Raw genomic sequence first — 15,593 nt, forward strand, 5'->3', positions numbered from 1 at the left:
ACAGACAACAAGCAATCTCCATACCTGCCACTCAGAAATGTCCTATCAATATCAATAAACTTTCTCATATGTGCGAATCCCTTAATGAAAGCTCCAATAGATAAGAAAAAAAAAATCTAAAATGCATTTTATCATCAACATTTAAATCAACAATACTTCCTTCATTATAGGACAACATAACATGGCGATACGCTTCCAACAAAGCATACCCCTCTTCCTGAGCACCCCTGATCATAGCTTTAGCTATTTTACATACCTTCCAGCTCCTCCAATAAGTAAGATTTTGATTAAAATCTGCAAAAAATAGCATCATTCAGATCTGACGGGGATAGGCATTTGCCATTAACATACCGTTCCTGGAAATATGCACCCAAAGTCTTTGACGAAGCATTAGGATGATGAATTGATATGTGTTGTACCCCGTATGTATGCTCGCCATGGTATTTAGTAATATAAAACCTATCATAACTCTCGTACTTTAAAGTACGTAACTTCCACGGAAAACTCACATCTCGGCATGCCACCGAAGTTAATTTATTGCTACTCTTCTTCATACAAAATATAAAATGCATTTTCACAAAAGTAACCTCCATCTGTGTGTGTTGTGTAGCTAACGAGTCCACCAAGCCTTCATCTCCAGCTGCCCAACTGACAATATATGTGAGCTCTTCCGCTCCATCTGCATCTTCCGGACCGTATGAGTTCATTTCATTATCACCAAAATTATGCAAGTCATGACTAAATCTACTGAAGCCATCTTTCCCTATTCTTTCCTCCTCTACTTCTAAAATTAGTGCCTGTGTTGGTGTTGGTTGTGTTGGTGGTGGTGGTGCAGCTGTGGCATTTGAACCTTGATGAGACCTTTCAACAGGAACTTCAGCCCCTTCTTCAAACTCATTTTCAGCCACAAATATCTTCAAACAAGGCCTCATACCATCAATTGTAACATCAAGGAGGTACGATTGTAAATCATTATCATTCTTAATGAAGGAAGGAGGAATCTTGTCCCTCTTCGGCGCAGAGCTAAGCATATATGTAATATTCAAATTCCTCCGGGAATATGTTAGTCTTCCACGTTTAATGATGACATCACCAAATTCGTCAAATGTACAATTGCTAGGTATATGGATAGGTACTGTAACCTTTGTATAGGAATTTCAATTCTAACTAGTGGCCCCTCAACCCATTCACCAAAATATAGACCGCATACTAATATATAATCTCCCATCAGTCTATTGTGAACTAGTGGTCTAGCACTGTGCAGAATATTTTTTGTAGAAATCCAAATTAACAATGCCGAATAAGATGAGATGAAAACACTTATCAGATGAATGAGTTACGCAATATACCACCTAGAATGAATTATCAATCCAATGTACCCCCAATTTTTTTCCCAATTTCGACAGATCCGAAAACCCCCAATTTTTTCATTTCTTCTCCGTAAATGATAAATCAAAAGAATGAAGCTTTGAGATGAATGAGGAAGAAGGGAGATGGCCTATGTGTGTTGAATGCAAGAAAAACAAGCTGCAAAGGAGGAATCAGTCGTGAGAAATGGGGATTGGACGGTAGATGAGGTGGGAAGAATAAAAAAAAAATTTATTAAAAAAAATCTAGTAATATTAGAATTATATAGGTTGGGGCCAAAATATAATAAGTGAAACTTTAGGGATAAAGACTGAACTTTTTTCCTTTACTTTATAATCCACTTAATCGCTAATTAAGCATGAATGTCAATCCTACGGTGATTATAACTAGAAGGTCACTTGGCCAATTCAAGTTTGAATAGAGGTCACTTCGCCAACTACTTGCATTCTATATTGAAATTCTTAGAAGTCAATTGGTGATATATAATTTTTGATTATTAAAATTTAGTTAAGCTTGAAAGCATATATGACTTGTAATTTTGTTAGATTTCTTCCTTGAAATTTTTTAGTTGTCTTGTCTAATTTTTTTTATCTCTTCTTTCTTTACATTGGATCTCTACAATTCTTTGATATTTTCTTCGAGTTGAAACTAATGAAAAAGAGCAAATCTTATACACTATAGAGAATTTTATAACATACGGATATTTCAATAGATGGTGCATATTTTATTTGTTCAATTCGTGCTAAATATATATTGACTTGTGATTTTTTTTTATCTATATAACTCAAATAAATTAAATGGATAAAATTTAAAAACGGACAAAACTGAAATAGAAAAACAGAAAATAGTTTGGTATGATTTTCTACTTGCAAAAAACCGAACCAAAATTGAATCATAAACACCCGGACAAAAGGCTGGAAAACGATATTTCTCAATGTTGTAGGTCGGACTACCTTAGCTAAATCAATTGTAGCATCAATTTAAAATCATGTGATGCTATGCAAGTTGCAACTTACTCCCGAGCACTGTAACTGAAGGAAATAAATAAAATCCAAAGGGACTTCTATCGTATGACGAGGAGACACAAAATTAGGAAAAAACTAGATCTAATCATAAAATTGCAAAATATGTAAGCTGGCAGCTCTAAGAGCAGGTACGCACAAACTAAACACTGATAGATCGGCAAAAGGAAATTAAACCCGGCATTTTATTTCTAAAACCGAAAGTGCATTCCGTTAGTGCAATTTACAAGTCACATTCTGCTAATGCGGTTTATATAACTAGCACTGCTCGCATTCGCGACACCGCAATTTATGAGTCGACAAATGGTTTATTCTATTTAAAATGTTAAGTCCAGGTAAAGGATTAATCTTTAATATTGTTCTAACTTGGGACCTTTAATTAATGATGGATGAATCTTTATCATTCCTCCACATCTCTTGGAATGATTTGTTCTAATTTATTTTAAGGTTTGGGGAACAATGCCATTTTTGAAAAGGCCGAGAATAATTTGTGTTAAGAGATTACAATTCGAACCGATATATATTCATGGTTATATATGATGTTACTAGCGTAGATGTTGGAATGTTGATATTCTCCTCCTACATTTAGATGAATATTTGCACAATTGCTAAGTTAGAGGTATCTCGAAACTTAGAACTAATATTTGGAGTTATGCACTTCTCATGTCAACCACCTGTTTTGATTCTCTGTAACATGGTCATCTATCATACCATTTTCCTAAAACATCAGATTCTAGATTTTTTCAATCATGTCTAATCTCACTTCATTCTCACTGATCTTCTTAGCTTAGGCTGCAAATAGCATACACACTTCTTCTTTACCATAGCTGAATGTTCAAGAAAAGATCAGTATTCCTGATCAACCATAGTCATTTAATTTTGTACTTGTGTTGGTATTTCCGTAGTATTTAGACTTTCTTTCCAGAGATTTAGTATATGTTTACTCTTTCTTGCTTTCAATTCTTGAAAAGGGGAGATGCTATTTAATTAACAAGCAACATAATAGTACTAAGAACAAGCTTTTATTCTATTAATCGTGAAGGGCAACCAAACATGTAGAGCTTTCAGATAATTACTACAGTATACTATTAAAAGCAATCTCAGCCCCCTTCTTATTCTAAACAGCGCAGCTCTGAAAAATAAGATACTACAGTAGCTACTTAATTTTCTGGAAGCAGATTAATTAGTCATTGCAGTTGACAAATTCATAGTTGACAATAAGGTGGCCTTGCTGATAGCCCAATCCATTAGTGTCCAATTGGTTAAAGACATTCACATCCAAATCAAGCCCTCCATTGCTGCATTGATCTACTATTCTCACTGTTGCTTGAGTTCCTGTTCCGGTGTTCGTCACCTGCATGCACATAATTAATTATAATTTGCCGTTTAGCTTCACCATTAATACATATATACAGATATTAAGTATTTTTAGTTTCTTTGCTACTTATAATAGTATTTTCTATTTCACATACTTTACTTATAATAAACATTTTCTTTGAACGTTTTAACCAAAAGCGTGTCATTAAATTTAAAGCAGGAAATATATATGGATTTATCTTATATATACTCAAAGTATGAAGAATTTTTACACTAACAGTGAACTTGTAGTAAGTTCCTTATCCTTTTTTAAATTACTAATTCCACTTTAGGCAGCTATGTAGTTACATTAGGCGATTTGATAGAGTAAAATTCTTCTATACCGACAAGTATATTAAAGCTAAACTCTAAAATAGTATTATAGAGTTTAAATTCTGAAATTTAATTAGTATATATATATATATATATATATATATATATATATATATATATATATATATATATATATATATATATATATATTTCTTACCCCATCAAGTAAAATTGACCTACAACAACCTACTTCTATTCCGTCATAATCACGTTAAATCTAGGGACGACCCTTCCCTAAAGCAGGTAAAGCCTAGGCTCATATTTGTGGGGGCCCATTTTTTGTTACACCTAATAAGTTATATATAAGTAAAAAAAAAAATCTTAAAAGTAAAAAGTACAATTACGTGGAAAGTTGCATAAAAGGAAAAAATAAATTTGATACAGTGATTGATGATGGGGGTTCGCTTTTGACATAGCCGATATTGATGATTTAAATTTATTTTTTTGAATTGAAAGTGTCAAGGAAAATAGTACAAGTAAAAGATAATACATTAATCATATACTGTATCTAATAAAAAGACTTGATTCTTTTTTCAGATTTATATATTACTTATAGAATAATGTTAACAATGATACCATTGCTTCAGTAGAAAAGTTTTTAAACTTAAAATTAATAAAAACTTATCTAAGATAAACAATCTCTCTGGAGAGATTAAATAAATTAGCTATATTGTCAAATGAGAAAGATTTATTAGATGAAATTAATTATAAGAAAATTATTAATAACTTATGCATCTCAAACAGCTAGAAAATTAAATTTCAAATAAATAAAAAAAAAAATTTAGGCCATAAAATTGGGGTTAATATATTAGTAGAAAATTAAAGATGTGGTACCCTCAAGCATCTACCACAGGAATCTTGGCCTCGAGGTCCAGCAGGACCGCAGAAAGCAGTCCAGCCATATTTTTGGCGCCATGCGAGAGGCTTATCGGCATCCCAAGTAGCGCAGAAAGCACTTGCTGCTCTCAAATCCCAGTTAATGTTCTGTGGGTTATATAAATGATACGTTGATCTCACGTTTGTAGCGCTCTGTGCCGCCGCCATTGCCATCATCACGCTCATGATCAGCAATGCCACGCACAACTTATAATTATTAACTCTCTCCATTTTCTTTAGTATTGGTTTAGGTTTTTTGGTGAAATTATAAGGCCAAATTTATAGGGAAGGAAATGAAGCTAATGGACAGTACGTACTAAGAGTGGAAAAGTCATGTAGTCGTGAAAGACTGGAACTCCTGTTGGAATAATTACTGGGAAGACTTTTCAACCTTTTCGTCTTTGAATACTAAACTTAAAGTTTTTTTTTTTTGTTGGGAGGGAAAAGATATCAAAAGAAACGGTCCAAGGATGGGTCGAATTAAGGTCTGTTGAGTCGGCAAGAAATCGTAATTAAAGATGAAGCTAAGTTGAGCCAGGAGCAAACCATCTAATTAACGTAACGGACCTTTCTTGATCGACAAAACAAGAACTAGCTAGCAACCATAATCCACTACTGAAGCTTCGTTAACAATTAAAGACAAATACTAGGTTATATTAATTAGTTATTAAAAAGTATATTCATACACGTAATTATAAAATATATATACGAAAATATTTTTAATTTTCCCATTTCGGAATATGCTTAATAAATTCGATTTCTCTACAATATAATCTAGTCCTACCATTAGTTTGATTTGTCAAATAATGTTGTCTAGAACTTGGAAAAACTGTTCCTTTAATTTGGTCATTTCTGCTGAAGAAAAGTCTAAGAACAAGAGGCTGTTTCGTCTGGGGAAAAATTGTTCAAACATGCATTATGAAGTCATGTGCATTTTCTTGGCTCGCTTATTAGAGAATCTCTATCTATCTATCTATCTTATCCCACATATTTGAGCTATATTTTTCAACTGACAAAAGATTACTCTGATTTTCCATGGAAAATTCATCAGTTTTTTACGTTGTGTAGGTCACACCTCCTACTTTCCGAGGATTGTGGAAATAAATGATTTTTTTTAATTTAGGTAACATTATTGAAGAGGAGTTGATTTATTTATTTTTATAGAGTCGTCACTTGGAGTAATTTATTTATGGTGTTCCAAGTCACCGGTTTATTTTAAATCTCAATTCAAAAAAAAAGTTTGACTCTGTTTAAGTCTGCGAAACACAGAAGAGCGGGTAAGGAATTTTGTTAACCCAGGAGAAGGTGTTAGGCACTCCCGAATTCCGTGGTTCTAGCGTAGTCACTTAACAATCACGCTTGACTTAATTATCTGATTATTACATGTTTTAACACCTACGTACATTTTATCTTTTACCGCTTTTAAATTACTTCGTTTATTATAGTTATATGAAATTATCTTGAAGACGAACCATGTGTGTGTGAATCCACTTTGTTTGGTGTGTCAGAGTCATGTCACGCGTTCGTATACACAACTAATAGCATTCTATCATTATTAAGGTTGTTTTGTCCAAAATTGCACGAACGCATACCTTGGTTTTAAATTTGAAAATTATAATTATGTCACGCATACGTATATTTAATCACGATAATAGATGATTAATTAAAAGCGCGCCTAAAGTATTCTACGAATGTTCATGAGTTTGTTTCTTGGCTACATTTGAGATTGTTCTGAGCAGGGGCGGATCTACGTAGAAGGTTAGGGGTGGTACGCCACCCGGACGCTCGAGTAAAAGTTTGAGCGTGTATATATATATATTTTGGTATTTTACAAATAGATCGTTATATATTATATGGATGGCACCCGGGCTTGTATGTTGGCTCTAGGTGCCATGGTTGAAAGCCAACATTCCAAATTCCACATTCAGGAACGAATCCTTGTTATTCCTTTTTCTTTCTTTACTTTCTGCTCCTTTTCTTAGTTTATTGTATTTCTTTCATCTTTTGATTTCCCTTTCTTAGTACAACCACTTTGTTATTTATTCAATAATATATTTACTTCTCTTTCTTTGCATAGATCTTCAATATTTTCTCTTTTTATCCATATAATTTTATTGTTTCCAAGATTTCAAAAGTCTTTTATAATGATGGCATCAATTGACATATAAGGAGTGCATTTGATAATTTAAAATTTTATTTGAATTTTGTGCATCTAATCACATCATTCCATAGAACCAGAGAATTAGATCGAATTGGACAAAATTTATTCGGTTTGATGGTCATACATTTATTTATGTACCAAAAATCTTATAAATCGTACCGAATTAATTCAAAATAGATTAAACCAAACCGAAGTGAACCGAATTAGTTCAAAATGGATCAAACCAACAAAATGTACACCCTAATTCAATCTCTTTCCCTAATGGTAGGTTTGCATTAAAAAGTGGCACTCGTAGCCATCAAATCCTGGATCTGCCTCTGGTTGTGAGGCCATGATTTATGGATATTAATTTGTGAAAAAGGATATAAATTAATTAGAAGAATTAACCCAAATAGCCGTCCACCCTACCACTTAAAACTAAAAATAGCCGGTGAATATTTATGTATTACATATGCATAATTGTGTATAATCAATATATAATCTATGTATATGGCTAAAAAAAATAAATAATTAATATGACCGACTATTTGTGTAAAGATCCCAATTAATTATGGAAAGATGGACAAGCTTGTAGCCTTATTGACAATTGGACCAGCACTATCAACCTTAAAGGCCCAAGTTTAACATCTGCCTATCTCCCAAATGGCCTGCTAATGGCTAATATTTTCATTCCAACTCAATTTACTAAGAACCCGTTTGGTCATAATAAATTTTTCTCTTTTTCTCAAAATTTTTTTATTTTTTTTCGAAATCAGTGTTTTTTCATAAAATTTTTAATTTTCACTTGAAGATGCATTTTGAAAATTTTCGAAAATTTGAAAAACTCCAAAAAGCTATTTTTCAAAATTTTCACTCAAATCACTCACAAAACTTCAAAAACAACCCAAAATAATATTCATGTCCAAACACAACTCTATATTTCAAATATCATTGAAATTTATTTTTTCCTATTTTGTAATTTTACAATTCTTATGTCCAAACGCCCACTAAATAGGCAAACAGACCAACATCTAACATAAAAGCCAATAAACAATTAATATCCAACAGTCTTAAATTAAATTCCATAAACATCACGAAAATCAATCTAAACATGCATTTGAAAGATTAAACAAACAGAGGCTATAAGCTGCGTTTTGGGGTGGATTTGAGGTGGTTTTATGGAGGTTTTGGGGCTGTTTTTGCAGAAGCTTCAAGCTGCATTTTTTGGAGGAGGACAAGGTGGTTTAGGGGTGAAGTTTGGAGTGTTTAATGGAGCTTTTGTAGTGCTAATATCTTAAAGTGTGAGGTTTTTAATTTTCTTAACAACCTGTTTGGATGGTTGTTACCCATTGTATTGTATCGTATTGTTACTTTAAATATGATGTTAGTTTTGATTGTTATTTAAATTTTATTGTATCGTATCGTTAAATTCGTCGTTACATAACGGCGAAATGTGCCACTTTATGTAACGACCGATTTGGTGTGGTTGCGTCGTTACCTTATCTTTTTCTCTAAATCTCACCCTTCATTATTATTAAATAATTTTATTTTATCATTTACCCTACCTTTTTATATAATAATTTTACCTTGTATCATAATTATTCTTTATAATATTGTAAGTTTATTCTTCATATTGCTGGTGCGTGATATCATGAAACAATGACAAACGACACAATCTATCCAAACATTGTATTTATCAAACGATACAGTACAATACAATACAGTACGATACGATATATTATGAAACGATACCTAACAACCAAATAAACAAGCTGTAAGTAAATCTACTAAAAAGTGAGATAAAGGTTAAAATATGTTGATTAAACTTAAAAGATATTTAAATATTCAAAAGTGGTAAAAATTTAAATATGATAAAAAATTAGGTATTCACGGTGTATGGCTTAAATTTTCTTTACATGATAAACATTATTCTCGTTAAATCGGTTTCATTTATTGTCATGATCAGTACATTTTTTTTTTGTTTTACCAAATGATATACCCTCCATTTGAACTTGAATGTCTATGTTTTGTTCCCTGTTTCTAATGTTCATGAATGGATTTGTTTCAAACATATCATATTAGCCTTTCCTTTTGGGATAATACATAATTACCCATTGAGTTGTCTCCGTCTATCAATTGCACCCTCAAACATTATATGGATCCTATGACCCCCTTGTCTTTTTTTAAAGTGTAATAAATACCACATTGTTTAGCCAATCCCAGTTTTTTTAATAAAGTGCAGATCACGCACCAATATTTACTTGCCATGTGTCAAAATTCATTTAATTATTTTTTATCTGTTATCTTATTTTATTTATTCATTTCTTTCTTCTTTTTTTTTTCATTTCCTTTTCTGCTTCTATTTCTCTTTCCTCTAACCTCCACCTTCTGGTCCTTGTCAACCAATCTCACCGGAAAGCTCTTGTACGCCGGAAATAGAGACCAGCAAACATGGAGATGAAAAACACTCCTTTCGCTCAACTAAAGCTCTCCAACAAGCGAAGAAGCCACCAAAACCCAGCACCAAAATTGTCAAACTCTCTCAAATTTCTCAAACTATATTCAAGCTGACAAAAATGGTGTTTATGGCAAGTTGAAATTTGAACTTAGTTTTTGTTTTCCGGCAAAAAAATGTCTCTTTTTTTCTTCGTTTTCGTTCTTTTCCCGGTCTTCTTTCTTCTTATTTGATCTCCCCGTAGGCTATGGGAGCTTCTTTGATTTAAAATCTGAATATAGTTTCTTATTTTTGTTTATTTGTTCTAGATTTTAATTTATGAGATTGAAGCAACTTTGTTATTAAGAGAAGGGGAGCTAAGAGGGAGGGGTTGGGGGAGGGAGGTATGAAGAAGGAGAAGACAGTGGGTTCAAGAAAAAAAATAAAGGAAAAGGGATAAATAAGAAAAAAATTGAAAAAAGGGATATAGATAATAAATTTAAACAACAAAAAACTGTAAAGTAAAAATTTTCCGTTTTCACGCTCTTCAGGAGAGTGATAATCACTCTCAATGCCACATAGGCTTAAAAGGTGGTATTTATTATACTTTGAATAAAGACAAGAGGGTTATAGGATTCCCGCAGTATTTAACAGTGCAACGATAAAGTAGAATAATCTCAAAGAGGTAATTATGTATTATCCTGCACAATTGTTTTCTTTACCTTTTTTTCTAATGAAATCAATGAATCTCCGAATTACATGTTATTTGAATTGTGTGGAGAATATATTAGAAATGATAATAGTCAAACTAAAATATTCATCTAATCTAATTAAAGTGGATGAAATATATATATACAAGGTATCGTTTATATTATTATAAAAATGGGGATAAACTAAGATAAGATACTTAAGTTCAGTCACATTACAAGTTATTCAGTCATTTGGGGATAAAGAAGTTTAATACATTATGTGTTGCTTAACTTAGCTAATTGAGTTGTTGGGAATGATAAATTTTGCGTTATTCGTGTTAGCACGTTTGTGTATACATTAATTTGGCGGAGTTTGGGACTGATTCAGACGTGGTTGGGGTTGAAATAGGAGTAGTTAGATGGGAAAGGAAAATCCCAGCGATTGAATAAAGAAGAGTGTTTTGATGAAGCTTTAGAATACTAATGATTAATAATAATGTCTGGTGGAATCATATAGCATTAAGTTAAACTCTAGATAATTGTAAGAAAAATGACTTCCGCAATAAATTAACCACGGTATAAAATTATAATTAGAAGCAGTAAATAACAAAATAGAAGTATTTGAATATGCAATGGTACGCATTACAAGTGGAATCCGCAGGTCAAATTGAAATGGAATTTCTTCACAACAAAAAGGCAAAGTTGCAAGTTATCTGGTAAAACTCAGTTAAGCAGCACAAGGATATCATAGTACAACATTCATGTACAATTCTGTGTCAGCTTAAATACGGGTAGAGTTCTTATTTATGGACAGCATTCACTTCACTGAATAGTCCTCAAGAAAGTTTGGAAGAGTAAATATACTCATCCATCAAAATTAGAAGGACCAAGATGTTGAATAGACCACCAAAACATTATCTCCACCAGCCAAACAGTCGATACAAATATATTCTCCTCAGTCTTCTATTGTATGCCATGAAGGCCCTGGCTTTGACGGGGTCCTCATTCAAAGACTCGAAAGCATACATTTGCTTCGCTTCTTCCAGACCCTCGATTTCCATCACAGCTTGCAAAAGAGCAGGGGTGTCAATGGTGTACTTGCTTTGCTCAATTGTGTCAGCCAAGTGCCGGATGCTTGAGGCTATCGCTAACATTGCATCTTGAAGAGTCTCTGAGCTACGAGTCCGTTCTGCAGCTTGCCTCTCAGGTTGAGCCTCGGGCTCATCTTCATCTTCATCTTCATTATTAGCAGCCATTTCAGTATATACTGGTTCTTTGGCAGATGACTGTGTCTTGGTTCCATCCGAATCGTTCATATGCTCTGAACTTGCTGAAAGATATGAACCAGATTCTTGTTCGTACTTGCACTCTATCACTGGATTTCCATTCACTTTGGCTGACATTCTACTCCAGCGACTAGGAGCTTGATAATTTCCACATACAATTTTCATTTCTTCATACATGGCTATCTGCTTTCCTCGGAAAGCCCTAGCATCAGGGTGTGCCTAATAACATATTAGATATTGTACAATGGCATCAGGCTAGCAGAAGAATACAAAGTATCTTATGGAACTAAGAGAGATGATAATGAGAAGGCACACCCTGAATAATAATAATAATAATTTAATCAAACTTTGGAACAAAAAAATAATAATAATAATTTAATCAAACTTTGGAACAAAAAGCGAGCATGACAAGCTAAAACTTACAGCAACATATTTCTTCCAAAGATCATCATCCTCACAGTCGATTGTATCTGTATTTGGATTCCAAGAGAATTCCTCTTGACTGAGGATATTACTGATTATATTATACCTCTTTTTGATTGTCTTAAGACGATTAATAACCTTTTGGTTATTTAACGACAAGCGGAAATGAGTATTAACAGCAACACAGGCAGCATTATATGCATTTTCATTGAAGCATTTGTCAACTTTATTTCCATTTCTTGCTTGGATAGCAAGTGCTTCAATCAGACACTTGTCCATTGCAGGAGACCATACAACATTTTTTCCCCTGTGCTTCATCTTCTTTCTCCCACTATCTACGTCGTCATTTCCTATAATAAACAGAAAAATAATGTTAAGAACGCAGAATGCTAGGAGATGTGCGGATGTATTTACATGTCATGTTTCGTGGTTTGATGCAGGCATTTCAATCATCCTAAAAACATGAGCAAGATGACAACACAAATGTAACAGTCCTTGAGAACGGACCCAAACGTTGATATCAAAAAGAATAAAAGCAAGAGGGCCCGTGTTTATTCCAAGAAAGGAATCTCTGGTGGTTGATGAACCCACGTTGCTGAAATTCATAGAGGCAGAGCCTCTGGGAATAAAATTACCAAAAATGAATCTGTCAGGAAAAGGAGTCAAAAACTGCCACTACACTTTGCAGTAAACAAGACTGAACCGCGAAAATTGAGACAGAAGTTCAATTTAGCTTGACCTCAAGCACTCTCCACTCTCCAGCTCCCCCGGGAAAGAGAAAACAAAAATCATTACCCAGCAATAGTTAGAAAAATTCACACATATACCTGCACTAGTGATAAATATAATATAACATCAAAGACAACTCACAGCATAGGTGGCCGGTATATATAACAATTAAACAAATCATATTTTGTATTAAAATAAGTTACCGACCGAAATCAATCGGTATTGGTCAAAATGGTCAGACACACACACACACACACACACACACCTATATATATATATATATATATATATATATATATATATATATATATATATATGCATGTCCTTTTTTTCGGGGGATAAAGACCATTCCCACTCAAATATGCTATGCTTGTTTTAAAAAGCATATAACTACAGGTAATGCAGAAGTCCAATAATGCATCATTATGTGTATAAGCATGCATATGTAGAAGCATACAAGACTGGAAGGAAAAGAATAATTAACAAAATTTACTTAGAACTAAAAGTTGAAGAAGCATATAAAAAGGCTGACAAAGGGATGGAAATTGGTCAACTAGATGCACATCAAATTGCTCTGTTTCCTGTCAAAAGCACTGTTGTTTCCTCATCCCATTATCTTAGAACTATTACTGCTAAAACAATTGTACTAATGAACTTGTTATGATTTATGCTTGTTGATTTTGGTGAGATGGAATTTGAATCTAAGTTCCATTTGTTTCCTTTGTTTAAAAATACATCCACAACCATAATACAAACCCTTGCCAAGATTTTTCAAGACCTAAAATTCCGCCCGAGCTACACTACGGATCAACACCACAAGAGTCCACACAATGTGGAAGTTGAAGTCCATCAATTCATAGGACATGATTTCCAGCACAAGCACTTCTTTCAGCTGCTTCGTCAATTATATACGCTTACACTTCCGAAAATCATCACTATTGGCTACATCATGAACATATAAGCTTATATTGTACAAGTTTATCTATTTCTATTATTTGGTTGATAATAAATTTAAGCCTAGTAGTTTCATTTAATAAATAAATAAAAAAGTTGACGGAAATTGTGTTGCTGGTCAAGTGTACCTACGCAAGACAACAAGTGTACTTATTTTGGCCCCTGATGCGTTGGTCTAACAGTAAGAGCACATAGTGTGATGAACCGATTAGGTGCTCGTCAAGAGTTCAAACCTTGATGTAGACAAAAGTCTGGCATTTAAGTGAAGAAGCGTAGAGGGGCAGACCCATTATCCACAGGATAGAGGGATGTCAAGACCAAATGAAGCCAAATTCGTAAATGTAACCTTCAAACTTTTAACCATAAATACTTGTTAGTTATTCACAAATTCTATGTTTTAAAGTATGTTTTGAATCTAAAGATATGATTTACAACACAGTGTGAGATTCAAATAACGGCCAGTTTAATACGTGATACTTATCATGATATGACAACTATGTCAAAGACTAACAGGTCTTATTGAAGAAGTAAAAGAGTTCTAGACATTCATCTCCTCTGATATCACTTCCTCTGTGGGCAATGGATTTTTTTCTCTCTCCTAATTAATAGTCTTTCAACAGATATTCTAACCCCTTCCTTAGTCAAATCCCGCAAGCACCTATAACACAGACACATAGTATATGCCCATTTCCAGTCCATTTGATTAAAAGCTCCAAATATGTAAAAGCTCCCACCTTTCCCAGCACAAACTCTATCAAGCAAAACCCAGATAGAAAAGAAGACCAAAAATGCAACAAAAACAAAAACCCAGATAGATAAATTGAAAAAAGGGTTGAAAAAAGTACCAGTAGTATGATAGAGGGGAGTGTCAGGGGCATAATGAATAGTAGGTGATCTCCTGCGAGTCAGCGGTGGTCTGGATCTCATTGTTTGCCGGAGCTAGGCGGTGGCGGAGCAGCTGCTGACGGTGGCAGTCGGTTGTTGAATTCACTTCATTTGTAGTAATTGGCTGGAGTAAGGTGTCGTCAGGACTCAGGAGCTATGATTCACTGTTTCTCGAGAAAATATTTTCCACTTTCCCGTTTACGAAAAGGAGCATTTTTGGTGGATCAGTGCGGTCCTAAGATCTGGATTATTAGATCTGTGTACGACATATATTAAATTCAATAAATTCGTAAGCATGATCACATGGTCCAAAACCATAAAAGTACTCAGGGTCGTGTGGTATACTATGCGTAAGAAAAAATAATGGTGGATAGAAATTTTGATGGTTTGTTTGGTTATTAATTTTGGGATAAGTTATTCCAAGATTAAAAATAGTATCAAAATAATTTATAGCTACAAATGATTGAATAGTAATTCCGAAATAAGTTATCTCACGTTAAACAATAAAATAAAAAATTTCACTATTAATAAAGCATACCAAACAGTAAATAAAAAATAATCACAAGATAACTAATTCTAGTATAATAAATCCCATTATAACTTGTTTTAGTTATGAAATGTATTCTATAAGCTTATTTGGCTTGTGGTGAGAAAAAAGATTTTGGCAAAAAATTCTTTACGTGATACAGGTTTAATTGTTTAACATATAACTCTTGCATTACTAGTGCAAACTTTATATAATTTAAAAAAAAAAATTATTTTTATAAAAGTCTCTTTACCTTCATAAGTTAGGGGTAAGATCTGCGTACACACTACCCTCTCTAGACCCCACTTGTGAGATTTCACTGGATTTATTGTTGTTGTTGATGAAAAAATTCTGTATAATTGGTACTCCACATATTTGGTTTCTAAAATGAAGCTTCAAATTATTAATATTAGTGTAACTCATGCGAATTCTATATATTAATTTATGCCGATGGAATGCAAAACATAATATTTTTATATCACTCACACCTGGATAAAATAACCTAAAAACGTCTAAAAATCCTTAAAGACTGATTCTTCCTGGATATTGCAATCCCTGCATGACAATTTCAA

General features: G+C 33.3%; 2 protein-coding genes across 2 annotated transcripts; both read right to left on the reverse strand.

Annotated features, from left to right (window-relative positions):
• Nucleotides 1-3,396: 3,396 nt before the first annotated feature.
• On the reverse strand, nucleotides 3,397-5,248 carry LOC107766311 (pathogenesis-related protein PR-4B). Its single transcript, NM_001405179.1, has 2 exons — nucleotides 4,914-5,248; nucleotides 3,397-3,744 (listed from the first exon to the last, which is right to left on the reverse strand). Exons 1-2 carry the CDS (start codon nucleotides 5,184-5,186, stop codon nucleotides 3,574-3,576), a joined length of 444 nt encoding a protein of 147 aa, NP_001392108.1. The 5' UTR covers nucleotides 5,187-5,248; the 3' UTR covers nucleotides 3,397-3,573.
• A 5,612-nt stretch (nucleotides 5,249-10,860) lies between these two features.
• Nucleotides 10,861-14,743, reverse strand: LOC107766312 (uncharacterized). Its single transcript, XM_016585066.2, has 3 exons — nucleotides 14,456-14,743; nucleotides 11,928-12,277; nucleotides 10,861-11,723 (listed from the first exon to the last, which is right to left on the reverse strand). Exons 1-3 carry the CDS (start codon nucleotides 14,535-14,537, stop codon nucleotides 11,133-11,135), a joined length of 1,023 nt encoding a protein of 340 aa, XP_016440552.1. The 5' UTR covers nucleotides 14,538-14,743; the 3' UTR covers nucleotides 10,861-11,132.
• Nucleotides 14,744-15,593: the final 850 nt, after the last annotated feature.

Source organism: Nicotiana tabacum, chromosome 19 (genome assembly GCF_000715075.1).
Source record: "Nicotiana tabacum cultivar K326 chromosome 19, ASM71507v2, whole genome shotgun sequence".
NCBI lineage: Eukaryota > Viridiplantae > Streptophyta > Magnoliopsida > Solanales > Solanaceae > Nicotiana > Nicotiana tabacum.